This window comes from Rhinatrema bivittatum, chromosome 13 (genome assembly GCF_901001135.1).
Source record: "Rhinatrema bivittatum chromosome 13, aRhiBiv1.1, whole genome shotgun sequence".
NCBI classification, from domain to species: Eukaryota; Metazoa; Chordata; class Amphibia; order Gymnophiona; family Rhinatrematidae; genus Rhinatrema; species Rhinatrema bivittatum.
Genome location: NC_042627.1, coordinates 17,672,915 through 17,700,419, shown reverse-complemented (window position 1 = coordinate 17,700,419; position 27,505 = coordinate 17,672,915). Strand labels below are relative to the sequence as shown.

Below are 27,505 nucleotides of genomic sequence, written 5' to 3'. Positions count from 1 at the left end.
GAAATACTGAAGGACTGCAGTCGGCACTCCGGATTATATGCTAGTGCCAGTGAAAGTCTCTCTGTCTCCATCTGCTGGAAGGGAGACATAATCCCAGGAGTCTGGACTGATCCGGGTATGAACAGGAACAATGTGTCTGCTTCTGAGAGAGGTAGGAATGTACAGCATTCCTGGCATAACCCTGGGATTTATGGGGGATTCCAGATGGGGCGGGTGGGTTCGGGAAGGAATGGGCTTAGAGCCTGCTTCTTTTTAGCAAATTTGAGAGGATATTGCCCACAATATTTTGTTCTTGCTTTGGAGCAGGGATTGGGTACTAGCCTGACAACATTTTTATTAATTTTGTGGGGTAGAAGGATGAGGGATTGAAGCTGCTGGCCTGGAAGGATTTTATTTTTTTTTCTGCTACATATCTAGTTATACTTTGAATATTACCAGTTAAGGTTATATTCAAGAGTACACATTCCCAGCTAACTTTAAACCTAACTGTTTGCATTCAGATATAGCCATTTAGGTTACAAATTATCGGTTATGGGTACCTGGATAACTTTAGCAGAGTATAATTAGCAGGAGATTTGTCCTATTAAATATCCGTGGCGAGATAACTTTAGCTGGTTACCCTCTCTGTTCCCCGGTTTACTGAATATGGACTTCACTGCATGAATGTATTCCCATCCAATGAGTGATATGCAATACACAGCGTGAATTACATGTTAACTTCTGAGCAAATTCAATCTCACTGCAGCTATGCTCGACTGGCATTGGCACCAGGGAAAGGAAGTAATAAACAGGAAGAGGCAATTGCGTTCCTAGGGCTTTACACATTCCAGACTCTTCAACTGTAGCGCCTAACGTTGAAGATATCATCCTCTCCTGGAATTAGAGGACAATTCAGTCTTCTTGATATATGTTTACTTTTGGGCTACCCCTTCCACGCTGCTATCAACCAGTAAATGTCAACCTTATAGCGGCAAACTTAACTACCACAAACTGCGCGAGGAAACAGTAAACACCCATCCTTACCACCGTACTTGGTATATGTCACCGTACGCGCCCTACATAGGACAGGACTGCGCTGTATCTGCTTCTCACCTCCGTCAGACTCAGGATCACATCTTCCTTTTCCTTCTGTGATGCTCCTTCCACATCAATCTGATGCTGCGATTTCTCCACTTCTGTCTGTTTCCCTTTGGGTGCTGACCTGAGGGACAGAAATCAAAGGAGGAGACAAATTACACACACAGTTCTCCCATAACTTATTCCAGCTCAGACCCCCTAGTGCGAGAACTTTTTAAGACTTCTCTCCTACAGACGTTTGAACAGTTTCAGCTTTTGAGTTTAATTAACCAAATCTGTGCAAACAAGAAGCCCTGAGAAGGTGAGAAACTCAAGTATGTTTAATTAAACTTGGAATAAAATGCAGATTGGCTCAAAGTGCCCATCTCCTGGGCCTGTCCATTATCTTTTTACCCCCTTTCAAAATGAATGAATAAAGAAATAGAAATGTACGAATGTGCAGATATTCTGTAACGGTAGCGTTTCACAAAATGAAGGATTTTTTAATCATAAAAATCTGATAAACTACAATTTAACACACTACTTTAAAACCTGCAGCCAAACCTCCCATTTAAAGCAGGTCAGGCCAGTCAGAGGAAAAGAGATCTTGTATGCTGCCCATTAATGTTTGCTTTGGATGCACTGAGAGCAGCTTAAGCAGCCATTCGTGTCTTTGTCAGACACGTCTAGGATGAGTAGCTAAGGGCAAGAGTACAGCAGGGTGGGGGATGGGAGGGTCATACGGGGGAAAGCAGGAGAGAAGTGGCAGGCAGGAGTCAGGATCCCTATCTGCTGTATGTGTTTCTCACTGTGTGGACATATAATAGCTGATATTAAAAAAAAAAAAAAAACAACACATGTAAGTCCCTAAACACCTATTTTCAGCTGAATTTAGGAGCCTAAGAGTCTAAATTTGGGGACCTAAATTTTAGTCAGTTCTTTGTTTCCCTGGAATTATGCTCCTACGTTAGGTGCCTGGCTTTTTGAAAAGCAGTGCTAAGCTCCTATGTTTCCCCACCCTAACTCCACCCCTTGTAGCCAACCACTTTTTAGGCCCCTAAATTTTTGTGAATTTTCAGCTGAAAAGTTAAGCTCCAAAGTTCAGCTGAAAATAGGGGCTTAGCTTTGGAACCTAAATTTAGGAGCTCAACTTTTTTTTTTTTTTAAATATTTGTCCACAAGTTTTTAGCTGAAATTTCACAAATGTAGGGTTTAAAACTTAGGAACCTAAATTAGGGCAAAAGTCATCTTCCTAGATTTAGGCTCCTAATTTAGGTGCCTTCTCCTGAAAATCAGTTCTTTTCTTAACTTTGTCTCCTTACCCTAACTTCACCCTTGTAGCTCACCCACACTGCATCCTGTCAAGGGCAGGGCTATCCATCCTGTCTATAGGATAGTTCAGGTGAGCAGGAAGGCACTTTGGACAATCCAGTGAGGTGAAAAAAGCTAAAGGCTGGCCAGAACATGGCAAAAATATAGGGGGAAAAGTGGTGCATCTTTCCCTACAGGCATACCCTAAGATATACCACAAATGCTATGCTTGTGGGTAGAATCCCATGGCACAGCAAGGACTGAGCACCACCTGTTAGAATTGGTGGCAGCTCGCTGTCAAAAAGCAATCACAGAGTGTGTGATGGCGCCTTCCATGCCAGTTATAGAACAGACGAGAAGGCTGATACCTTGATGCGAAGATGGCAGAACCCTGTCCTGGCTGTGTACTGCACAGAGAGAATGCCGCCTGCCAGCGCCAAGCTGCTTGGAATAGATGCCCTGCCATACACAGCCGTGCATGCTGTGCTCCACTGTCACACTAACACCCAATGAAGTGGATAGGAACAGTGTTACGACGGCTCCCCAATACCACTGGGGCTCTGATTATGGCGTGGTGGTGGGCAGCGTTCTATGGCGTCACACCCATGACATCCCAGTACCTGATAACACTCCCAGAGCCTGGATATAGCCCTTGAAATTGTGTGGGGAATGGTTCACCGCTGTTTCCCTCATGGAACGGCAGCAGCAAAGTTCATAGCAACCGACAGTGCCCCTGTGCTCTGCGGTCATGGCTTGTGGCATTTGACCGCGTCCACTGATGCTCACTGTGGTGATGACACCCCTAGGGTCAATAGCGCTCTCGTGCTCACCAACAATGGATCACATCAATGGCACCAGACAATGCTGCACCCAGGGCTTCAACGGCACTTGACCGTATCTTGATCAGTTTGACGGTATATAGTGCCAAGCCCAGCGCCACAGCAGCCCGTGGACATGGACAGCCCAGTGTCCAAAGGCATTGATGGAGAGGTGGTACCAAGGATGCCAGGGCGCCTGCAGGCAGAGGCTCTGCAGCCCCAACACGCCTCATCGGTGCCCAAAGGAACTGATGACTGTTGGCGCCATTGACTGTTCCCCTTGGCTCACCTATATGTCCGAGGGCATCAATGCTGTGAGCTTGATGACGTCCTTCACCAGCAGCTATGGCTGATGATAGCCTCGCTAACGCTCATTAGCACCGAAGATAAACAAAGCCAGGCAGGGCCTCCGATGTCCCCGGATCCCAGCAGCTCAGGGCCCCCAAGATCATTGGCATCCCTGGTGCTCGATAGCCATAGGCCAGTGATGGGACATCACTGGCCCCTGGCCCCGTCTGGACACCGCAAACGAGTCTCGAGAGCACCGGAATACTGCGCCTGGATGCCTCGGCGCTCCAGGATGCCTTGAGTAGACGGCAACCCCAGCACTCAACAGCACCAAGGCTGAAACCCCTATTGCCCGAGGGCTTCAGCAGCACTCAAGGGCTCTCAGGCCTGGCAGTTGATGGCCTTAAGGGCGACTAGGACCCTCCTGGAGAATTAGCCATAATCCTAGAGCAATCAATCCCCTACCAAGAGTATCTCATTAGCAGTAAATCGGAGAGATTGAGAACATCCTTAACATATCCTGGTTTATGAACGAGATTCATTAGTGTCAAGTTATGCGAAAAACAAACCCATTTAGAGAAATTGCCCCCATGATGCGCAAAGACTAGCCTGTAATTTCAGAACTTACTTTTCTATAGCAGGTGGCGCAAGATCTGTTTCCATTCCAGCAGCTCTGAGATTACTCTGCGAGACAGTAAAATGGCACAGTTAGAACCCAGGAGCACGTAACAGGAACATCTCAAGCTGCTTCGTAGAGCACGCGCCCAAGAGTCACAGAGGCTGCTATAAGCTATACTTATTCTAAAACTAGAGGTGTTTAGCATTGCCAAGTGCTCAACTGCGTTTATAAAAGAATGAATTAAAATATTATATTTTAGCATGTTTACTGTTCGACGTATCACAGGAATGTGTGCACGTTGGGAGGGAGAGAGGACGAAGTTATGGAACTACACACACGCAGATAACCAGCTTCCAAATGATGGACTGGTTCATCGTAATTAGAAACACGTGGATTTAAATGTGGCTTGCAAAAGAAAAATATTCAAGTAACTCCTGTGTGAATTTAAGCCTGGGCACTGTGGGGTAGATAATGAAGCTACTTGTGATCAAGATATAAACCCTATGGTATACCCACGAAGTGTGCTGAAATAATCAAAGTGAAACCACACAAGTCGTTTTGCTTTGATTATTGCCCCACGAAAAGTACCCACACAAATCTGTGCCTACTTTTCATGTGGGTACCATTTTTAGGAAACATTACGTGTGTAAGTGCCTCCCCAGACTTAATTCTACCTCCTCCAAAGATACGCAATAAAAGTAACTGCGTTACTGATATACAATCAAAAAGTCCATTTCTGGAGGTAAAGCAGCATTTTGCCCATGGAAAGGATTTAATTGAAAGGGGACATTCATTCATGCATGGCAATGTTCTGGAAGACTTAAGAACTATCATTATGATCCCACTATCCAATTATCTGGTTTTAATTTTTTGCTACATACATAACTCTTAAACATGAGGGAATATTGAGCACATTAAATATATATTCCCTTAAAATTTTCAAGAAACATTGTTCAATAAATAAGCACAGAATGATCAATTAAAGCTGGCCTCATACTCAGTGAACATTGAGAGCTACTGAACACACACTTTTAGTGGTGGATGTATTGCTCAAAAACAGAACTGTAACAAGCTGTGCGTCACCAAATTTTAATCATCCACAAGCAGTTCTCAAATTTTTTTAATCTTTTTTTTTTTTTTGTGTGCACTAGAAACTCAAAGAAATTATTTATCTTGTAATCAATGTCAGGCCAAATGTCTGTATCCATGGTCCCAAGGCAATCTTCCAATTTTTGTACAATATTAAAGAGACACGCTTCCTGGCAATCTCGCTCCTCCTCTTCAATCCACTGTGTGTGTGGGTGTGATTGTGTGAAGGAGTATACACAAGAGAGCCCCAGAATACCTTAAAGGACCAGATCCAGAGATCTGACCCAGTCCACCTTAACCCGCGGGTAAAAAGGAATCCTGTTCTGAGCGGAGGCCCACGGGAAGGGGTATAACTAGCCAGGCCAGGAGTGAACAGGAGGTGCACGGGAGAGAAGGAAGCCTAGAGAAAGAACACACTACTGAACTGTAAGTTGTGATACTATTTGTTTGTTGCTGAACTGCAGAAAATAGCAGAACTGTTTTTTGATTTATTTGTGTCACTAATTAAAGAGTTTATGCAAAGATTTCTACCTGAGTCCAGCCTGAATTTGTACTCCAGTTACTCTGAGACCGCTCACAGTGCCACAGACTTGCCATTTTTCGAATAATCACAGAATGAGACACTGGTCCAAATTTATTTAGAAGCGGACACCTCTGATGCAGGTGAAATAATGCCGAAATACTGCAGCGTCGGGTGTTTCATCTGGGCACATTAAAAAAAAACAGCAATCTACCAAACTTGACATGGTGAGCGAGGCAGATGAAATTTAATGTGGACAAGTGCAAGGTGATGCATATAGGGAAAAATATTCCATGCTGTAGATACACGAGGAGCTACCAGCCAGGAAAAAGATCTAGGTGTCATAGTGGATAACACATTGAAATCGTCAGTTCAGTGTGCTGCGGCAGTCAAAAAAGCAAACAGAATGTTGGGAATTATTAGAAAGGGAATGGTGAATAAAACAGAAAATGTCATAATGCCTCTGTATCGCTCCATGGTGAGACCACACCTTGAATACTGTGTACAATTCTGGTCGCCGCATCTCAAAAAAGATATAATTGCGATGGAGAAGGTACAGAGAAGAGCAAACAAAATGATAAAGGGGATGGAACTGCTCCCCTGTGAGGAAACACTAAAGAGGTTAGGGCTGTTCAGCTTGGAGAAGAGACGGCTGAGGGGGGATATGATAGAGGTGTTTAAAATCATGAGAGGTCTAGAACGGGTTAATGTGAATCGGTTATTTACTCTTTTGGATAATAGAAGGACTAGGGGGTCATTCCATGAAGTTAGCATGGGGCACATTTAAAACCAATCTGAGAAAATTCTTTTTCACTCAACACACAATTAAGCTCTGGAATGTGTTGCCAGATGGTGTGGTTAGTGCAGTTAATGTAGCTGGGTTTAAAGTTCATGGAGGAGAAGTCCATTAACTGCTATTAATCAAGTTGTCTTAGAGAATAGCCAGTGTTATTATTGGTATCAGTAGCATGGGATCTTCTTAGTGTTTGGGTACTTGCCAGGTTCTTATGGCCTGGATTGGCCACTGTTGGAAACAGGATGCTGGGCTTGATGGACCCTTGGTCTGACCCTGTATGGCAATTTCTTATATTCTTATGAGGGTTATACCACAGTGGATTGAAGTGGAGGAGCAAAATTGCCAGGAAGTGTGTCACTTTAATATTGTGCAAAAGTTGGAAGATTGCCTTGGAACCATGGATACAAACATTTGGCTTGACACTGATACAAGAAAAGTTATTTCTTTAAGTTTTTAGTGCAGACAAAAAAAGATTTAAAAAATTGAGGAGAACTGCTGGTGGATGATTAAAATTTGGTGAAACACAGCTTATTACAATTCTGTTTTTGAGCAATACACCTACCACTAAATGTTTGTGTTCAGTACCTCTCAATGTTCACCATGTATGATGCCAGCTTTAATTGATCATTTTGTGTTTATTTGTTGAACAATGTTTCTTGAAAATTTTAAGGTGATATATATTGAATATGCTCACTGTTCCCTCATGCCGTAGCAGTTTATTTTATGTTTTCATTATTATTGTATGTTTGTTGTAATCCGCTGCTATTGGTGGATCAGCGGAATATTAATTATTTAAAAATAAAAATGTGTTTGACTTGAACAGGTGATAGGTTTCATTTTGAGTTCAGAGTGGTTAGTTCTATGCACACAAAACAATCACAAATGTCAAGGAATCTAAAACAGCCATTCATTTAAAGAAGAAAAATATCTTAAAAAAAAAAAAATCCAGGCACACTTGTGTTTTAATACAAAGGATGCCTGCTTCAAATTTCTGTCATAAAGATGAGTTTCAGAGAATCCTGGAAACATTTGCCCTCACTATTTCATAGTATTACTACTGACCCAAAGCCCCCAGTGCAGTACTATATGGACCCAATGCTGTTCAGCGGGTTCTGTTGTCAAGCCCATAACTGCTGTATTGATCCAAAACCTATACTCCACTAGTTCCTTGGCCTATGGATGGTGGAACTGGCTCAGCTTAGCAATGTATCACGTACCCAGGTTTTGGACTGTAGGATCTGAAGCTTGTGTTGTAGGGCCACACTGCGACTCCTTTCCAGTTCCAGCTCCTGTTTAGAAGCATCCAATTCAATCTGAAGGACGGAGCCATTCTCCAGCTGCCAGGAGAAAGAAAGTCTGCCATGTGTGAGTTATCAATTGGTCTCATCCAAATAAATCATGCTGGACAGGCGAGGGAGCTCAGAAAGTCCTGCTTCAGAGAGTGCCAACCAGAAAGTAAACACTCAAAATTGAGAAAACAAGGATATCCCTGATGAGGAACAGGAATACAACAGCATGAGATCCAGAGCCCAGCTAAATGAAGTCATTCTCTGAATGGGCAATTTTCAAAGTCTTTTATTAATTCATATGATCTGCTGCTGTAAATCTGCTGTCTGAAAATCCCTTAATACATCCAAAAGTGCAAGTGATCCAGGTCAGCTTTAGGAGAATTGGAACCTGTATGAAAACTGAAATTGCGTGTCTTCCTCCCCTCCCCCCTCAGGAAAAATACTGACTTCACTTGCACCACCACCTGCAGCCTTTTTAGGGATCTCTCCTCTCCTCCCCATCCCCAATCCTATTGACAAGTTTAGGTTTTCAGTACTCCTAGGCACTATTGGTGCCATCACATCCCTACTCCTGTCCCTGGCAGATCAGACAATATCAGTGAAGTCTGGGATCTATATAGGATGGGAAAAAGCCCTAATGTAAAGCTTGCACAGAGTTCTATAAATGTACACTGTATCTAACTCCTACAACAATGGGTGCAGAGTAGAAGTAAGAGGTTTCCTCTTACAACAGACTCTACAAAAAAGGTGAAGTAAACAAAACCCTACAAAAAAAATCACTTAGAATCTATATAGTAAATCTTCAATACCATAACAGCACTAAAACCCTGGACTCAAACAACAACAATCCTACCTATGAAAAGGCAGTATTGCAAATATTAAACAAGGTCCTAGAACACGGGAAAGAGAACAAGTTGAACTGCTGTAGACTCCTACATGCTAGCAGAATCCCTCACTTCAGTCACACACACAGAACACGCTATCACAAACTAGAAAAAGAAACATATAAACAAAACAAATGGAAAATCCAAAAATCCAAATTCTGCATGCAGTGCAACACTGGAGGAAATGCATTTATTTTTGTGTATACAAATGCTTTTAAAATATCAGACCTATAGTATGGAAAATACAAAATACAAAGATTTCAAAACTGCACATTCCCAAACCTGACATATTCAGATCACTAGAAACTTATCTTTTTAAATTAGCATTTAAACTTGAAAGTAACAAAGTCAGAACTGAACTTGTCTTCTACCCTTAAAGGAAGGACAGTCAGAGCTGTCCCTGTCTTTCACTTGTAAAGTACTAAAGGTCCTGTCAATATATCTCACGCCTCAGGGTCTTGTTATGAATTTGTTTAATGTTTTATTCTTTCTTGTTTAAAATATTTTATATTGTTTTATGATTTTATTATTTAATGATTTTAATTTTTAATTGTTTAATGTGATTGATTTGTATGTTTCATTGTTAACTCTCTTGAACTTATTGGCTAGGCAATATAGAAACATCTTTAAATAAATAAATTAAATGTTTTTATTTCTACCTTTGGTAGAAATAAATGGTGTTGGTCCTGGTCTCTTTTATTCTGCTTTCCTCTTGCCAGCCTTCTCCTAACTCCATTTCCATGGTCTCCTTTCCATTTGTTGTTTCTTTTCCTTGTCTTTTTTACTTCTCCCTCTACATCTCTTCTTAGGGGCCAGTACAAGAGTATAAGTGCCCTAGGCTAGGGGTGGCCAACTTCGGTTCTCGAGAGCCATAAACAGGCTAGGTATTCAGGATATCCACAATGAATATACATGAGATTGATTTGATTACAATGGAGACAGTGCTTCTCTGTCCTGAGCAATTCAAACAGCTGATCTTTAAACTGAACCACATTGGACAAAGTAGTGCTGGTGGCAGGAAGTGTTTAGGGCTGCTATACTGCCAGCAGGCCCCAGCAGAGTGAGAGGCAGTAGCCCCAGCAGCTATTGTTTGGCCCCATAGGAGGCTGGAAACAGTAGTTCTATAGCTCTATAGGTCATGGGTAGTGGTAGAGGCAGGCAGCAGCCATAGTTATTTGGCCCGTGGAAGGGGAATGGAGCAGCTGTTCTTCAGCCCTATGGGCTCTATTGGTGGGCGAGGTAAGAACAGGGGCTATTATTGGCTACCTTGGGAGGATGCAGTGGTGCCCCCTAACTTCATAAGTTGCCCATCCTAAAAACCAGCTCTGCATGTGGTATTGTACAATATGCATACCTTTAGCCATATTTGGGGGGAGATATTCCCAAGGATGTGTTTTGGGCAGGATTGGAAAAAAAAACTCTTAAATTGTATTTTTAAATAAACATGCATTATTTTTCATGAGAAATCTATCTGAACAAAATGCAGGTGGCAAGGGTCCATTAGTACTTTGTATCTTGGTAAGTTTGAAAGGGAAAATACGCATGATACTTTGCCTTTGAAATTTGATGCAAGGCCTGCAGGTACCAGATCCTAAAATCATGGGCCCTGAATCCGACCACTAGGTGCCTTGAGCTAGGAAAACTACCTCCCTCTTTCTACCCCTTCCCCAGCATCCCCAGCCATCCAGGAAGTTGAAAACCTGACTTGGGTATCAAAACGGGCCAGTCTTCAGTGACCTTCTAAATGACAAGTGGCTGACCTTCAGCTTCCTAAGCTGGGTCTCCAGCTCAGCTTTCTCGCTTTCCAATTCCTTCATCAAGGCGCTACACAAAGAGAAAACAAAGAAAACCTGTTACCAAAATGCCATAATCCGCTCTCCACTAGGAGGCCCGTATGGGCATATCTAAAAGCTATGCAAGCTATTGCAGATCTGAAGCTGGAAATTTTATAGAAGCTGAATAAGATCTGAGAGTTTTTCTGTCTCACCCCGTGCCACAGTAGCTGAACAATGGAACAGTTGTTCAGAATGGGAGAGGAATGTTACCTCTCTACGTCTTAAAACCAGGAGATACGTGGCTGGCAGGGATGCAGTTTCTTAGCCATGCCAGGAGCACAGCTGGTCTGGGCAACCACTGCAAAATCATTGCGAAACACGCTGTAATTCAACTACAATGATCAGTCAATTCCCAGCTATTCAGATCAATTCTACTGAAAGAAGCAGCAGTACTTACTGGGATTGCTGTATCTCCTTATGGAGCATCTCCAGCTCAGTTGTTAACCTCTCTGAATCCGTGTCCTACAGAGACAGAATGAGACAAAAAACTTTTTAATTATAATTTCTATTTGTTGTTGTTTTTGACCTGGCAGTTTCCTCCTGCTACAGTAGACTTCCAGCTCAGTTGGAACCAGGGCTGGGATCTGGATGTCATGACGCGTGGCTCGCAGGAAGGCCCCGCGAGCTGCCTCACTTATCCCTGATGCTACTCCCGGCCACCCGCAGCAGGGATGCCGCGTAAAACCACCAGAGCCGTGCCGTGCGGTTGGCACACCGGTGCAAAGCCTAGCTCACGTCGGGCTCCTGCTCCCACCGGGCCTCCCTCTAGGCATGCACAGATTCTTAAGGGTCCATGGCGGAAACAGAGCGCCAGCACCCTTGGATAATGTCACAGCCCCAGGGCTTTATAAGCTCCTTGCCTCAGTAACGGGTCTCCTACTGCTAGTAGTGCGTGTTGCTCCTGCGTTGCCGCTTCTCTTTGTTCCCGTGCCTTGCCTTCATGATTGTTTTGGTTTCTGTGCCTTGCCTCGTCCTGTCCTTCTCATTCTGCGTGTCTTCGTTCATCCTTGGCCTGACTTCCGGATTCTGACGACTTGCTTGCACCTGACCACGATTGTCTGCCTCCTGGACCTGACCTCTTGCTTGCACCTGACCACGATTGTCTGCCTCCTGGACCTGACCTCTTGCTTGCACCTGACCACCTCTGTCTGCAGCCTGCCCTGACCCTGGCCTTCCTTTGACTCCTCAGCCCAGCCAAGACAAAACAGAAAACATTCAGACCGGAGAGGGAGACTAAGTAGAGAACCCCCTCCTGTCCACTCAGCCCGCCACGTAGTGGCTGTGACCCGGGGAACCTAAGTTCCCCATCCTCTAAATTCCCTCCTGACTTTCCCCAACCACCTGCGGTGCATTGCAGAGCTGTGAACCCCCTCCCTCCCACCCACTCGGAAAAACAATTAGTGACGTTTGGCCACATTCGTGCAAGCAGTGGCCATGGCCAGGGCACCTAAGTTCCCTCCATACCCTCCGACCCCAGCTGGAGAAGAAGAGTTTATCTCCTCTGCCAGCAGCCCACTGCAATCTCAGCTTTCCTTGAATTCATATTATTTATTCATTTCACTACTGGCCACTGAGTGGTCCTTTCCTTTCATGGACCGCTGGCAGTGAAAGGACCAATCCCAGTTCATTCTCTGTACTGTGAGAAGTTTAGCTCCTGTCTGTGCCATTGTGTCTGTGTCGGAGAAGCAACATATATATATATCTCCTGGATTCCTGATCTAGTTTTAGTCTCTCGTTCCCAATCAGCTCTTGAACCAGTTGCTAAGCAATAAGGGAACCTCACTGCCGGCTAGTGGCACAGACATACATGTTCCTTCTCCGACACAGACACAATGGCACAGACAGGAGCTAAACTTCTCACAGTACAGAGAATGAACTGGGATTGGTCCTTTCACTGCCAGCGGTCAATGAAAGGGCCGATCCGTGGCCAGTAGTGAAATGAATTATATACATGAATGAATATCCAGGATATATGATTGAAAATTGTAAACAAAACTTGGAGGGAGGAGGTGCCCAACCAATTGCATGGCTGGAAGGGGGGACTGCAGTTCAGTTTATTCACCCCCTCATATCTAGGGTGTGCTCTACTTCTTGCTTATTTAGGAAAAATGTGAAATTTGTGTCGGAGGTGTTTTGGCTTAGTTCTGCTAGTAGAGGTGTATGTGCTCCAGGTCATATGAGCTCTCCAAGAGTTGATTTGGAGGGCTTTTGGAAGCTATTGAAGCACGTGCTGCACAGAAAGCACATGTGGGAGTCGGACAGGTATCCCATGGGCCAGTTTTGAAAAAATTCCCTGGGCTATTTTCCTGCAATCCGTCCCTGCCTCCATCATTGATCTGACATCTTTAAAACAGTAATTGATATAGGCTAGTCACTAGCCTCAACCAAAGTACTATGTGTTGTAACACGAGACTCAAATTCAAGTCTTCTTTCTGATGGCCTCCAATGTGTTGCAGAAGTGAAATGTTCAATCTCCAAGTGGATACAGGTGAAAGCAGCTGCTAGTGGTACAGACATGATCCCTACTGCCCAAACAGCAGCCCTAAAGGCCTAAATATTAATTGAGACTTTCCTCTCCGGCCCTTGGTCAGCCAAGGATCTTGCATTGCTCATACATAGGAGGGGGAGGGGTATAAAAAGGGAGAAAATTAGGACAGATCCCTTCCAGCCTCCTCCTCCTGCCCCTCCCCATTCTGATGAAATTCACAGACAATATAGGTTAATTGCCCCATTCTTACTGAATTTGCTGCAACATCGCTCTGTAACTGCAGTAGCCTTGTGATCTGACGATGCTCTTCTAATTGCCTTGTTAGTTCCCCATTTTCTTTCTTCAAGCTGGTCAGCAAAATAAAAAAATGAAAAGCAAATAAAATATCTTTCATTTCATATCATATTGTGGAGCATCATGGGCAACCCACATGATTCAACATGTGTATGTGTGGAAACAGAAGGAAAGGAAAATTGGTTCACCTGCTAATTATTGTTCCTGGAATACCACAGATCAGTCCAGATAAGTGGGTTTGACATCCCTACCAGCAGATGGAGGCAGAGAATACAAACTTTTCAGGCACTGCTACGTAACCGAAAGTGCTACCTGCAGTCCCTCAGTATTCACCTGTACCCAAGCCAAGATGTCTACTCCCAAAAGACCCAAATGATTTCGATCTGGGGCAAGCAGAGAATCAAAGTTGGAGCACTCTTTAAAATCTGGACCCCCACCCTCCAGGGTAATGAAAAAACTTTCAACCCTAACTGCTTAACCTTATACAGTCTTCGCAAAAATCTTCATTTTATAAACATCCAGAAGTGGGAAAGGTCTTTCATAAAAATACGGAGATGGGAGTCTGAACTGATCTGTGGTATTCCAGGAATGAAAATTAGCAAGTAAGACCCAATTTTCCTTTCCTGTTCATACCTCAGATCAGTCCAGACAAGTGGGATGTACCCAAGTCCCCTTTACTCTGGGCAGGAATCTGAAAGATCTGTGCGTTACACACTTTCTCCAAACATTGCTTCATCTGGCGCTCGAACATCCATATGGTAATGCTTGGTAAAAGTGTGTAGGGAAGACCACGTCACCGCCCAAAAATCTCTTGTGGAGATGGCAGACACTCTGCCCAGGAGGCTGCCTGCACCCTAATAGAATACGCCCGCAGCCCCTCTGGAACCAACCGACCCTTACAAGGATAGACTGAAAAAAATCACCTTCAACCATCGCACAATCGTATTCTTAGCCGCCTTATATCCTTTCTTTGCTTCACTGAATAAAACAAAGATATGATCCGACCTCTGAAATTCATTTGTGATCTTAAGATATCGCATCAGAGTTTGACGGACATCCAATAAAGGAAGTTCCTTCATATGGGGCATATCTGCTGTCAGGTGAAGAAAGGCGGGTAATTACACTGTCTGACTGAGATGAAACAAGGACACGAGTTTGGGCAAAAAGGAAGGAACTGTATGCAGCAGCACCCTGTTATCCAAAATCCGAAGAAAAGGATCTCTACATGACAAGGCTTGAAGCTCCGAAATCTGTCTAGCCGAACAAATCGCCACCAAGAAAACAGCTTTCAAGGTGAGATCCTTCAAAGACGCCCTTCTCAACAGTTCAAAAGGAGGACCACAAAGCACTCAAAGCATCAGATTAAGGTCCCACGAGGGACACATCCTACGAACTGGCAGGCATAAGTGCTTCGCTCCTTTAAGAAAACGGCCTCCATTGAAGCTTTCCTCAAACAACCTAAGGCTGCCACCTGAACTCTGAGCAAATTATAGGCCAGTCCCTTCACTAAGCCACCCTGCAAGCATGCCCAAAACCTGGGAAACCTTCAAACAATCCAGGCCATGTTCCCCACACCATGGCTCAAATACTCGCCAACCCAGATATATGCCAGCGAAGTGGAAGGTCTCCTAGCCTGCAGCAACATGGCAATCACTGAGTCTGAATAACAATTCAAGCACAAACATCACCTCTCAAAATCCAGGCCGCTATAACCGCAACCAACCAGTCCCAAGAAAAAAGAAAGATGTATTTTCCTGCTTCTGGCTGTTCCTGGCTGTTGGAAGAGAGTGAGAAGGCCTCAGAGGGAGCAAGGGAACCAAGACATTTGGCTTTCACTCCCTCTGGAAGATGAGGGCCGAGCCAGAACAGGGATTACCAACCCCCCCCTGCTTGCCCTGCTCAACTCGAGGGATGGCCCACGAAGGAAGCACAAGACTTCACCAGCTTCTTGAATTTCCTCTTTTTTTTTTTCTTTTTTAAATAATCTCCAGACTGCAGGTTTGCACATTTACCATCTGCTGGAGACAGAGAAATACTGAGGGACTGCAGGGGGCACTCTCGGTTAAGGAGCAGTGCCTGAAAAGTTTTTATTCTCTGCCTCCATCTGCTGGAAGGGATGCAAAACCCATTTGTCTGCACTGATCTGGGGTATGAACAGGAAGATTCGATTTAATGCTAGTAGAGGTCAAGGGTTGCTTGCACTCTGCTAATACAAGCCAAGCTGTTCTTTTTTAGGGGGGGCAATAATCCAAAGATTTTATGCAGCTGAAAGCTTGTTAGAATATTGCCCCTCTCCTCAGTGTGGGTAAAACACGGGAGGTATTTGGGAGGGGGGCAGTCTCCTCTCTAGCTCTGATTTTATCCTTGACTATTCCCCGACACCCACAGCCCTCTTTGCTTGACACCCCCCTCCCTTCACTTCTCTTTTTTTCTTCGTCTCTCTGGTCCCCCTTTTCTCCGCCAGCGTTTATCTTTTCTACCTTCATGGCCGGGAACGGACGTAGTGATCTTTTGCCCACCTCTGTACGGTGGCTCCCAGCTCCGACAGTTCCTCCGCCTCGGCCTGCAGCATCTCGCAGTCCTCCAGGAGCTCGGCATTCTGAAAGGCAGGAGCAGGGGATGAAGAGAGTGGATCCCTGCTCCACCAGGCGCAGCTCCTTCCAGAGCAGCAGGGGCATTAAGAGTCTGAATCACTTGTGTGTGCAATGCATGACGGAAAAGCTGGCATTGGAAAGAGTGAGGGTGAGTGGAAGGACTGCAGCGAGGCAGTGAGAGTGCAGAAGGATGGACTGGGATTATGCATAGCAGTGAAAATACCTGGGGTTGTGGAGCAGAAATGAAGGCACATTGGGGATGCACTAACAAGGGCTGGCACCGTGGGGCAGAGTAAGGTGGTGGTGGTGGGGTTCGTAAAGGCGACGCACCTTTGCTGACAGGCTTTGGGCCTGCGAGGCTGTCCGCTCCAGCTCCTCTTCCTTGGTTTTCAGGTGCACTGCTGCCTGCTGCCAACGGTCCTTCCAATACTGGGCTACCTGCTGCTGCTCCTGCAGCTGGGAAGCCAACGTATTCTGCGTTTGCCCCAGTGCGGTTTCCAGCTCCAGACAGCGGGCCTGCAGGGCCTCTTTGTCCTCCTGTAGTTCTCTACAACATGTGGGAGAGAAGAAAAGGCAGCTCAGCTTTGTATTAGGAGAGACACCTCTCCCACCAGGTGAGGAGTAAGACTTACAACACAGGCTGGACGGCCATTGACAGCCCATCTTCCCCTAATAACCCCTGGCTTTTGCCATCTGCAAAGTTTTCTTCTGTCTGTCTCAGTTAGACCCTAGATTTATTCATCTTCCTCCACACTCTTATCTACCAGCCTCATACTCCATCCCACACCTTCACCCCAGCTGTTTTCCCTCCTTCCCACTGGTCTTACCGGAGTTCTTTGCAGCTCTCAGGCAGGGACTGCAGGTTGTCCTCTTGGCCTTTAGCATCTCCCTCCATTGCGGACATCAGCAGCTCCTTCTCCCCAAGCAGCTGAGTGCGCTCTGTCTCCAGGGCTGTGATCTGATTGGTGAAGATTTTCTTCTCTGCCTCCAGGTGATGGAGCTGCTCGAGGGAGGCCTCTAGTTTCTGGTTAGACTGACTTAGCTCTGATGAAAGTTTCTCATTGACCTGAGAGGGAGCAAGAGAAAGCCCTCACCTCAGAGCTATTTCACCAGCCACTCTGTATCCTCCAACCATTGGCATAGGCTGCAGTTTCAATCCTCTCCTAGACCTGCAGTGTCATAGCTCGGACACTGCTTGTTGAAATTCATATGATACTCTGGCATGGCAAACGTGGAGTTTATGGAGCTGGAAGGGTACAGAGCCTTTCACATCTGGCTCCAGGAGGCCACTAACGAGCATAAGTGGTTTATACTTGAGAGTTATTTGGAGGCCTATGTGAGTGTCCATATTATCTCTAAAATCAAAACTGCCAATTGTACCCAGATTGATTGAGCTCCCCCCCGCCCCTTACCCTTCAGGGCAGGATTCAAGGCACAATGGCAGTGGCCTGTGGGGCGGATTAGCTCTGCTGATGCACGTGCAATATCTGTTCTTTGGATAAATGGAAGACTTCAATTTTCAGTGCTCTCAGCCTGACATCTTTCAGATTCACTAAATTAACTAGAAAAAGCAACATGTTTCAACACACCTTATTGTTTCCTACCTTCGTCTCTTGCTTTCCTGTCTATAGTCTGCCTCCTTTTGTTACTTCTTGTCATGAAAATTGAGGCGATAGGGGTAAATAGCCCTTTAACCTCAACACATTCCCAGGCTACTAGAACAAAGTGCACATTCTTCAGTTCCAAGCCATCCATGATGAGTGGATGCAGCCCAGGCAAGAAGCTGACTGGAATCTGATTTGGATCTCTCATGACACAGCTCGCTTGGCCGGATAGGCTGCTGTAAAGCAACAGCAACTTCCACTTGTGTCCTGATATGTTTAATCCAAAAGCAGAATAGGGGCAAGGCGAGTCAGGAGATTCTAAGGTAAGGTACAGTCAAACTCACTCCAAGCAGGACTGGATGGACTGATAATCATAGCGATAATTACCTCTACCACAGAGCTGATATACCCCCCTCAAAAAAAACCAAACAAAAGCAACCCACTCCCTGCATCGTCCTAAAACTTTAAACGCCTGGGAACGTTGTATATAAGGCCAAGGAATGGCGTTTCTCATAGACCGCGATTTAATAGCCGGATCTTCCATTCTCACTCCTCCTGAGTACCACAGTAAGGGACAGAGAACCAGGTCTGTGCTTGATTTAGCCATCTCTACTCAGAAATCCCCCTAACCGCCTCCTTTCCACATGCCCTTGTTGAATCATGTACTACACTGCTAAATGATCCTTTTAGCAGTCAACAATATCATCGCTAACTGTTTCTTGGAAGTTCAGCCCCAGTTTTGGAAACAAAGATGACTTAGTATTTATTTACTGCTTTGACCAACAGCAGCTCCTCTTTCGTCTGAATCTTCTCCTGGTCCTGGCGGTTTGCTTGCGTCTTGGCGCCGACCAGCTCCACGTGGAGCTCTGACATCTGCTCATCGAACCCCTCCCGGCCTCTCTGAGCATGCTCCAGCTGTAGGCCAAGCTCCTGCACTTGCTGGTGCAGTTCTGCCTTCTCCTGGAAAGAAAACCATGTTATACCCTGATCAGCAAATTCATCCTCGCCTATAAATTTATCTATTACAAAAAAAAAAAAAACAACTTAAAAAAATCATTTTCTTCCATCTTAAGCATCCTTTCTTGATAGATACAGGGCTGCTCGAATACACAGATTTGCGGTTGCTTCCTGTTGTTATGGGATTCACTGCTCGCCTGACATCTTTCTGCTAAGAAATGAAGTTGATTGGTGAATTCATTGGTAAAGCGGTATTTGCATCTGCCCACGCGTTTTGGATATTATGGTGCCCGCTGTTGTTCAAGTCCATTTATTTTCCTGGGGGGGGGGGGGGGGTGTCTCTCTTTTTTTTTTGTTTTTATGTTTTAGATGTTGAAAACAAACCCCCAGTGCTGCATTCCTGCAGAGCTCAGTCGCATGAGACTACAGTGCTCGCAGGCAGAGGAATGGAGTTGGGGTTTCCCCCTCACAAGCAGGGAGGGAGGAGGGGAGTATCCCCACTTTTGGATGCTTCTCCTAAGTTGGCACCCTAGGCACATGCAGATGTGGCCTACCCTGCTCAGTGCTTTAAACGCTGCTGGCTGTGTACAGCGCCAGAGAGCTCAGGAGTAGTTCATGAAGGCTAATCAATAACAAATTATCTGCTATGATATTCTCCCTAAATTAAGATACCAATCTTTTTTTTTCCCTCCTTTCATTGTAATGATATTTTTTGTAACATTTTTGTTCAGGGTTTATTTTCTTCCTCCAGTGCATAACCTTTGATATGGGTGCATAATAATTCCAAGGGACCATTTTAATTTCTTTAGGGCCTGATAGCCTGCAGCTGAGCTGGCTGCCTTGGGCTTGGTTTCAGCCACAGCCTAGCCAACTGGGTTGTGGCTGAAATTAGGCTTAGATCTGGCCACCTAAAATCTAACCAGTTAAGACTATAAGCCTGCAATGTTGGTGCTCAGGGTTAGCCAGCAAAACTTAGCCTGTTAGTGCTGAAAATCAGTGCAAATGGGTCATTCGTCCTCTTCATTCCAGGGCCACCTACAGTTTGGCCAAAATATAACTGCCTAGTGCAACCATGCAGCTAGAGTTAGCTGCTCAGCAGGAGGTGGGGAGGGGGAACGGGTGAACTATGTAGTTAGACAGCTACTTTCCTCTGACTGTCAGCCCCATAGAGCTTAATTTTCAATAGGGCTCTTAACTACAAAATTGCGCACATATTTTTAAGCCTGCAGAAAAACTTGATTTTATGCATGTGTAAGTCCATTTTGAAAATTGGTGTAAAACTTACACATATATTTGCCACCTAGTTTAAGTGTGTTGGCGGCGTGCAATCTACGTGCACACCTGTGTAGGTGCGTTAGCAGCATGATATCTATTTGCACACTTGTAGGTGTGTTAGCGGCATGCAATTTGCGTGCACACCTGTGTAGGTGTGTTAGCGGCATGCAATCTACGTGCACACCTGTGTAGGTGCGTTAGCGGCATGATTTCTATTTGCACACCTGTGAAGGTGTGTTAGCAGCATGATATCTATTTGCACACTTGTAGGTGTGTTAGCGGCATGTAATCTACGTGCATCTAATACCCACCCCTGGAATGTGCTATCCTCGAACTCTCCCATCCAGCCCATGGAATGTGCTTTTTTTCACAATCAAGTATGTGAACATTATCAAAGTACATGTATTAATGTAGGTAGCTGCTAATTCACTCACGCATATTCAGCCAGTTTCCCCATACACTTCCTTATTTTTTATCCATGTAGGTCCTGATTAAGCTTTTGACAGTTTAGCTCACAGTGCACACAGATGCCGATTAAATCCCACTTTTGCCCAGTCAGCAGCTTTGGACTCTCCCTTTTGATCATATTTTAGAATTATGTCTGTTCGCCTCGTAAACCGCTTAGAGCTTTTGCATGTATGCAATCTATAAATCTTAATAAAGACAAGGAGTGGAGCATAGTGAGAACGCCCTGAGGGGAATTTGTGCTCTGCTGAGTGTGTGAGCACAAGATAATGCACAGCTAGAATATTTCTTCTTCCTCTTCACTGGTCTTCTCTCGTTCCCTTGCAGGCCCCACCTCTCTGCAGTACCTGCAGGAACCTCTCTCGGTCGCAATCTGCTGCCTTTAGCTTCATGCTCAGATCTGTCATCTTCTCCTCCAGACGTACGACCTTGGAAGACAGCAATTCCTTCTCCTGCCGGTAAAAGTGAGCTGCAGTGAAATAATCATTCCACAACAGAAATGACAGCAGATATAAACACACAGGTGCGTGGCACGTCGAAGAAACATGACAGATAACCTGGCTACACCAGGCATGAATTTACTTGTGCGTGCAGCATGAAAACGCACACGGATTCAATAATACAACAATAAAATGTGACAGGTAGAATGTTGGAAAAGAGATGGCTGAGAGAGATCCTGATAGAACAGTGGTTCCCGAACTGTCCTGGAGGACTCCCAGCCTGTCCAGTTTTCAGGATATCTGCAATGAATACACATGAGATAAAATCTGCATGCTTTGGAGGCAGTGCATGAAAATTTCTCTCATGCATATTCAGCGCAGATATTCTGAAAACCCGACTGGCTAGGGGGCATCCAGGACAGGTTTGGGAACCTTTGATAGAAGTTTATAAAATCACAAGGAGGGTGGAATGGGTAAATAAAGGATGGTTATTTACTTTTTCAAATACTACTAAAACAAGGGCATATGCCATGAAATTAACAACCAGCTGATTTAAAACAAATCTTAGAAAGTACTTTTTTACTCGGTGCACAATCAAGCTGTGGAATCTGTTGGAAGACTTGGTCAAGGCAACTATCATAGCAAGGTTTAAAAGAGGTTTGAACAAGTTCCTGGAGGAAGAGTCTGCAAAACATTATTAGCCAGGTAAACTAAAGAAAGCTGTTGCTATCAATCGGAGCAAGTAACAAGCAATAGATCTACTTTTTTGGGATCTGCCAGGTACTTGTTACCTGAACGGACTGCTGTCAGACAGAATGCTGAGTTTGATTGAGAAAAGAAGATAGGAAGTTGGCATACTGGGTCAGACACAGGGTCCATCAAGCCCAGCATCCTGTTTCTAACAGTGGCCAATCCAGGCTGCAAGTACCTGGCAAATACTCAAACACTAAGTAGGTCCCAAGCTACTGGTGCCAGTAATAGCCGTGGCTATTCCCTAAGTCAACTTGACTAAAAGCAGTTTATGGTCTCCTCCAGCAACTTGTACAAACCTTTTTTAAGTCCAACTACACTAACTGCCTTAACCACATCCTCTGGCAATGAATTCCAGAGCTTAATTGTGCGTTGAATTATTTATCTGAAAGAGTAAATAACCATTTCACATTTACTCATTGAAGTTTTTTCACGATTTTATACACCTCTATCTTATCCTCCCTTAGCTGACTTTTCTCCAAGCTGAACAACCCTAACCTCTCTAGCTTTTCCTCAGAGAGGAGGCATTGCATCCCTTTTATCATTTTATGGCCCTTCTCTGAACCTTTTCTGAGATGCTGTGACCGGACCTTGGTCTAATTCAGCCTGGCCTTTCATTATGTACTTATGAGGGTCCCTGGTTGCATTCCTGGGTCAGGTTTTCCACCCCCCCGAGACACCCCCACAGCCTCTGGGGGAGATGGAGTCATGATAATCTACGAGGGCGACACCTGCTGTGGGATTCCAGAAGGAGCCCGGCTGTACGGCTCTCGGCCTCAGGGAGCGGACTAGGAATAGTGGCAGCTGGGTCTGTTCAAATCGGGAGGGGGGAAATTCCTAGGTAGTTGAAAAGAGTGCAGAAAAGTGGAATTGAAATAAAATTAAATACTAGTTAGAATGTTTGGGGTATTTTTCCTTTTCATAAACTGGTTTGCATCACTGCCAAGATTGAGCGACCTCCTTCCGGCAATCACTAGAGCAGTGAATGCAGCCGCTGCCTCGCTGCCAACACTACAAGTCAGGGTCCAGGTTTAATTTTGGGAGCACAGATTGCTTGGACAGCTCTGAAGTAGCACAGTTTTTATCTAACAATTTAATTAGGGAGCGGTAAAAACAAGCCCAGAAAAGTAGCGCCCAACGCGGGACTGAAATTTAGCGCTCGCAGTGAAAAGTTTCACAATGGTTTGTGCTTGTTCTCTCTCTCTTGCCCTGTGGATTTGTTTCCCTTTCAGAAACTGGAAGTCAATAAATCTTTTAGTAAAAAGATGCAACTGCTTCCAAACTGGGCCAGCAAAGTGACTCGTGGGTTGTTTTTTTTTCCCCTTTCTTCCCCATCTCTTTCAACCCTTCAAACGAAAATCTGCCCCAGGGACTGTTAAAGTGCATTCAAGTTCCTCAGCAGATAAATGGAGGTCGGCAATACTCTCCTAAAATACTTTCAGCAACTTTAATTAAAAAAACAAACACGCAAGCTTTGAGCTGAGAAAGCTGATAGGAAAAACGTGGCCAATATTCATTAGGCCGGGTAGTGGACAAGTTATCCGGCTGAGGTTAAGCGCATAAATTGTCCCATATATTCAGCGGGATAAACAGCCCACTGAATATGCAATTATAAATGTATCCAGCTACAGATAGCTGGGTAACTTTAGGCCTAACTGGCCAGCATTTAAATTTGGCTGATTAGGCCTAAAATTGGCTGGCCTTGTGTGGCCGGATATCTGGCTACTTACTCAGAAATCTTCAAAAGATATCCGGGTAACTAGCGCTCTTTACTAAAATCAATGCATTAAACTCGTGGGCCCTGCCCCTCCCAAATATCCGTCAACCACTGCCGCAACCCTTTCGTCAGGTACAATTAAAAAGTAAGCTGCGAGGCCGGGCCTAGCCCTCCCCCTTCCTTCCATCTCTACTTAACAAAAAAAACCCAAAACTTAAACCCCATCTACTTACTGCCTTGCCTTCTAACACCCACCCCCGGTATCTGATGCCCCTCTCTCCCAACCACCCGGTACCTTAACTGGGCCTGCTCTGCCACCGGGATCGCAGAGCAATGCAATCCCGGCTGCTTCCAGTGTTACTCCGGTGATAAGCAGCTCTAAAATCATCCAGCTAACCTAGCCAGATATCTCAGCCCCTCCCTGGGACGCCTTCAAAACACCTTTTTATCCGGCTAAATTCTAGCCCTGCAACTAGTTTATCCAGCTAGAATTTAGCCAGATTGGGGCTAAATATAGCTGGCTTTTAAATATTGACCCCAATATTTCCGCTTTTAAATTCCTTTCTGCATGGTTTTCCCTGCTTCTTTAGCGTATCCTAATTTTGTCTGTTTCTGTAAAATCACTCTTTCATCTTCCCACCTGCTTGCCCTTCTCCTCAGCAGCTCCTGTTCCGCCTTTTCCTAATCTCGGGTATTCTCTACCACGTCAGTGCCACTGAACACTGCTGGCCTTTTTGGGACATTCAGTGCCTCTGAGCTCTGCCCAGCATTGCTCCGATGACGGACTTCGGAGCAGAACCTGGGAAGGGCAGCCTGTCTTCTACAGGACTCGCAGCTGTCTGACCTGTGGGCAGATGAGACGCTGAATGCTCCCGAAGGAACAGTCCAGCTTCAGAAAATGCATTAAACCCAATTTTATAGTCTTTGTATTGATAAAAACGAGAGGGTCCGACAGAATGCAATGGAACATAACATAAGAAACTGCCATGCTGGGTCAGACCAAGGGTCCATCAAGCCCAGCATCCTGTTTCCAACAGTGGCCAAACCAGGCCACAACTATCTGGGTGAACCAGAACCCCTTTCTTTCGCAGCACAGCTGCCAACCACTACCATCATCTTTGTGAAAGTCTGCAGAGCCGTCGCTAACCCAAAAAGCAGGGCCCGAAACTGGAAATGCTGCCTCAGCACCATGAAGCAAAGAAATCTCTGATGCTCCGCGCATATGGAGATGTGTAGATAGGCCTCTGTTAAATCCAATGAAGCCAGAAATTCTCCCCGACGAACCGCCACTATCACTGTTTGCAAAGTCTCCATATGAAAGCGCAGAGCCCACAGTACCGCATTGACTCCCTGCAGGTCAAGAATGGGCCGAAAGGTCCCTTCCTTCTTGAGAAGTATGAAATAAATCAAGTACTTCCCTCGACCCTGCTCCTTTTCCAGAACCAAATTCTAAAGCATAGCCGTCTCTTATCACCTCTAGATCATTAACTTCAGAAACCGGCCCTTTATGTGCAGGCCAAATAATCAGAATCCCTTTCTGGAACATAGAAATTGGATGATATTGTACGTCCTCCCATTTACAGGGCGATTTTGAGTCTCTTTATGGAGCATGCAGTTTCCCTTTGAAAATGTAGCCAACCCATTCAACGTAGATTTGTTTGAGCCTGCGTACTGTGCAAAGTAAGTACATTTGTGAAAGTATGTGTGGAGATTTGAAAATTAAATCTCCACGAGTCCTTTCACTCCCTCCCACCAACCAACCTGATACCAACTCCTTTCCTTCATGCAACTAAAAGCACGGGCAATAATAAAACCACATTTTTCTCATGGAGAAACTTCTGGTTACTACTCCCTTTACTGAGGAGGGCAACGCAACGGGTTATACCGTAACCCATGAGATGCCAGGTTAATAATTTTCGGTTGTCTTGACACGTGGCTCGTGGTGCTAATCTTCTCATACTGATTTTGTGACAGGTTCTGGGTCAGCATGTTGGGGGTGCACATGCACCCCCAGACAGGGAGAACTTTCTCTGCATGCTGCACACGTATAACAGATGGATTGGACCCAGGAGACTTCTTACCACTTTTGCGCTGCTGTTGGACATGCGAAGATCACAAAGTTCGTCATGTAGGTCCCGATGAGTTTGGAGGGAGTCTGTCAATCTCTGGTTTGCTTCATGAGTCTGACTGAAGGCCTTCTGATGTCCCTGGAAATAGAGGCAATGATGTTTTCCTGAGTGAAGAGAGACTGAGGACAAGGCAGGGGCAGCTGGATGTCCCCCAAGAGCTAAGGAGATCAGGAATATGATATGGAGAAAAGAACAAAAACAAGGAGATCACACATAAGTTGTTTTTGGCCAAATGGTAGCCAGCTTGGGCTCTGAACCTGTAAGACCTTAGAAGGTAAACAGAGATGGACCTGAAAAGTGCCTGAATAGCGATCCCCAAGGAGCAGCAGGTGCTCCAGGAAGTCTGGGCCCTCTCAGATTTCCTCTTTTGGTTGGTCCTGAAGCATAGTTTAGGGGGGTAATATGTTCTTGAAAATGTTTAGCTGTGGATGGGACATTTAAGTTCTTGTTCTTTCTGCTTATAAAAGGATTGCATGAAATTTAACTTTTCTCAAGAAGTTACCTCCAGTGCACTGAATACATTTATATTTGGATTTAATTACTCACCTACCCAAACCCATGCTTAAGGCAAGTTACAATGCACGCACGTTAGGTATTTCCCTGTCCCAGGGAGCTTGGCCTTATGTCACAGGAGTGGAGAATTATTTTGGCAGGTAGGTAGAGTCCCTTTATCTCTTCTTGGGGTTTTGGTGATGATGTTAGATAACACCATCAAGATATCTGAGTGCAATATTTATACCATGGATATGCTGAGGTCCCTCAATATCAACTCTATCCAATGTTTGGGTGCTTTGTCCAAGACACACCACATAAGACGCTACCAAAGAAATACATCGATATGGCCATTGCTTTGTGGAAACTTCCTGTAATGATTGATATCTCTGAGTATCTGATTGGAAAAGGTTTGGCGTCAAGAGAGGAAAAAGGACTGATGCAGACCTTACGATGCAGCAGCAGGGCTTATCCTCCACTGGAATGTAGATGACAAGAAATAGCGGTCTCTCGTGGTGAATATAAGGTGGAAACACTTGGAACAGACTGGGTAATATTCTCTGATTTCTTGTGTGAATATTAACTAATGGGAAGGTCATATATGCTATACATTGGATGATTAACCCTATGTCACCTTCAAACGGTGATGGGAAATGGATCCTTTAAAGGGGGTTGTGAGGGAGTGTATAGCAAAGTCCCTCAGTCTACCTTAAAGGACCGGGCACAGCTATCTCGCCCCCGTCCCCATTAAGATACAGAGCCGCAGGGAATTCTGGGGAAAGGGATAAAACCTCAGGCCCTGGAAGGGTTAGACGGGCCCTGGGTTGCTGATGGAGTTGCAGCTTATGCTCAGGTTGGTTAAAGACTTTTCTCTGTGTGAAGATTTTCTCTGTATAAAGACTAAGAAGTACCTGAGGCTAATAGGAGAACTGCTGAAGTGTTTTGCTGCCGTTTTGAAGTGGTGAACTGCTGAAGTATTTCTTCTTCATTTGTTGCCATTTTGTTTGAGTTTACTACCTCTGTAAATAAAGAGCACTGAAGTACAGTCAGAATCTAATTGTGATTTCCTCTGACTGTACCTAACCCACTGACCCACATATGGTGGCAGCAGTGGGATCACTTTCCTAAAGCACGAAGCACAGACAAGGATCCACAGCTGCAGAGCAGAAGGAAAAAAAACCCCCTCCTTTTAGGGTTTTTCTCTCTCTTTTCCTGGGGCCTTCCAGTTTCAACCCAGTGTGTGCACAGGCCAAGGGAGTTGTCTCAGCCTGGTTTGTCAGGGGTCAAGAAATCAATAAGGGCCGGAGAGGCCAGCAGATTTTTTTGGGGTTTTTTTTTTTTTTGCTCTCCTATCCCCAGAGATATACTTATGATGGAACAGGAGATCCAAATTGTAGCAACTGGCCAGGATCTGCAAACAGCGCAACAATAGAAAAACAGAAATACCATCATTCCTCATAAAAAAATAATAAAGCAAAGAAAATATAATACATCAATCATAATAATAAAACTATACTAACAGAATAAATATTCAAAACAGTTGACGAACAGGACCTCATTCAATAATTAAACACAAATTTTTTTTAAAGTTCTCAAAAACCAATAAAATATTTCAAAACAGACACATCAAATGACACCCAACATTTAAAGCTAATATGAATTAAAAACATTTCCCACGCTCCATATTTTGGATCTTTTGATTTCCAGTCACCCTGAGATTTTTGTGGATTCTGGGAGTGTTAGCATAAACTTCATCCTCTCTCTCACACACACACAAACTTACACACTCCCTCTC

The 27,505-nt window shown here is 44.8% G+C and overlaps 1 protein-coding gene across 5 annotated transcripts in view; it reads right to left on the bottom strand.

Moving 5' to 3' along the window:
• The window catches only part of LOC115075020 (myosin-9), a 70,539-nt gene that overhangs the window by 26,291 nt on the left and 16,743 nt on the right, over positions 1 to 27,505 (bottom strand). For 4 of the 5 annotated variants that reach the window (XM_029575106.1, XM_029575103.1, XM_029575107.1 and 1 more), the window contains exons 8-19: positions 25,171 to 25,296; positions 20,530 to 20,634; positions 18,257 to 18,445; positions 16,709 to 16,947; positions 16,212 to 16,428; positions 15,807 to 15,886; positions 13,244 to 13,340; positions 10,903 to 10,967; positions 10,431 to 10,494; positions 7,715 to 7,834; positions 4,102 to 4,157; positions 1,093 to 1,201 (exon numbers count right to left, since the gene is read on the bottom strand). In XM_029575106.1, the coding sequence (XP_029430966.1) occupies positions 1,093 to 1,201; positions 4,102 to 4,157; positions 7,715 to 7,834; positions 10,431 to 10,494; positions 10,903 to 10,967; positions 13,244 to 13,340; positions 15,807 to 15,886; positions 16,212 to 16,428; positions 16,709 to 16,947; positions 18,257 to 18,445; positions 20,530 to 20,634; positions 25,171 to 25,296 (1,467 nt within the window). The remainder of the gene's footprint in view (positions 1 to 1,092; positions 1,202 to 4,101; positions 4,158 to 7,714; positions 7,835 to 10,430; positions 10,495 to 10,902; positions 10,968 to 13,243; positions 13,341 to 15,806; positions 15,887 to 16,211; positions 16,429 to 16,708; positions 16,948 to 18,256; positions 18,446 to 20,529; positions 20,635 to 25,170; positions 25,297 to 27,505) is intronic. The other variant, XM_029575108.1, reaches the window with a different exon arrangement.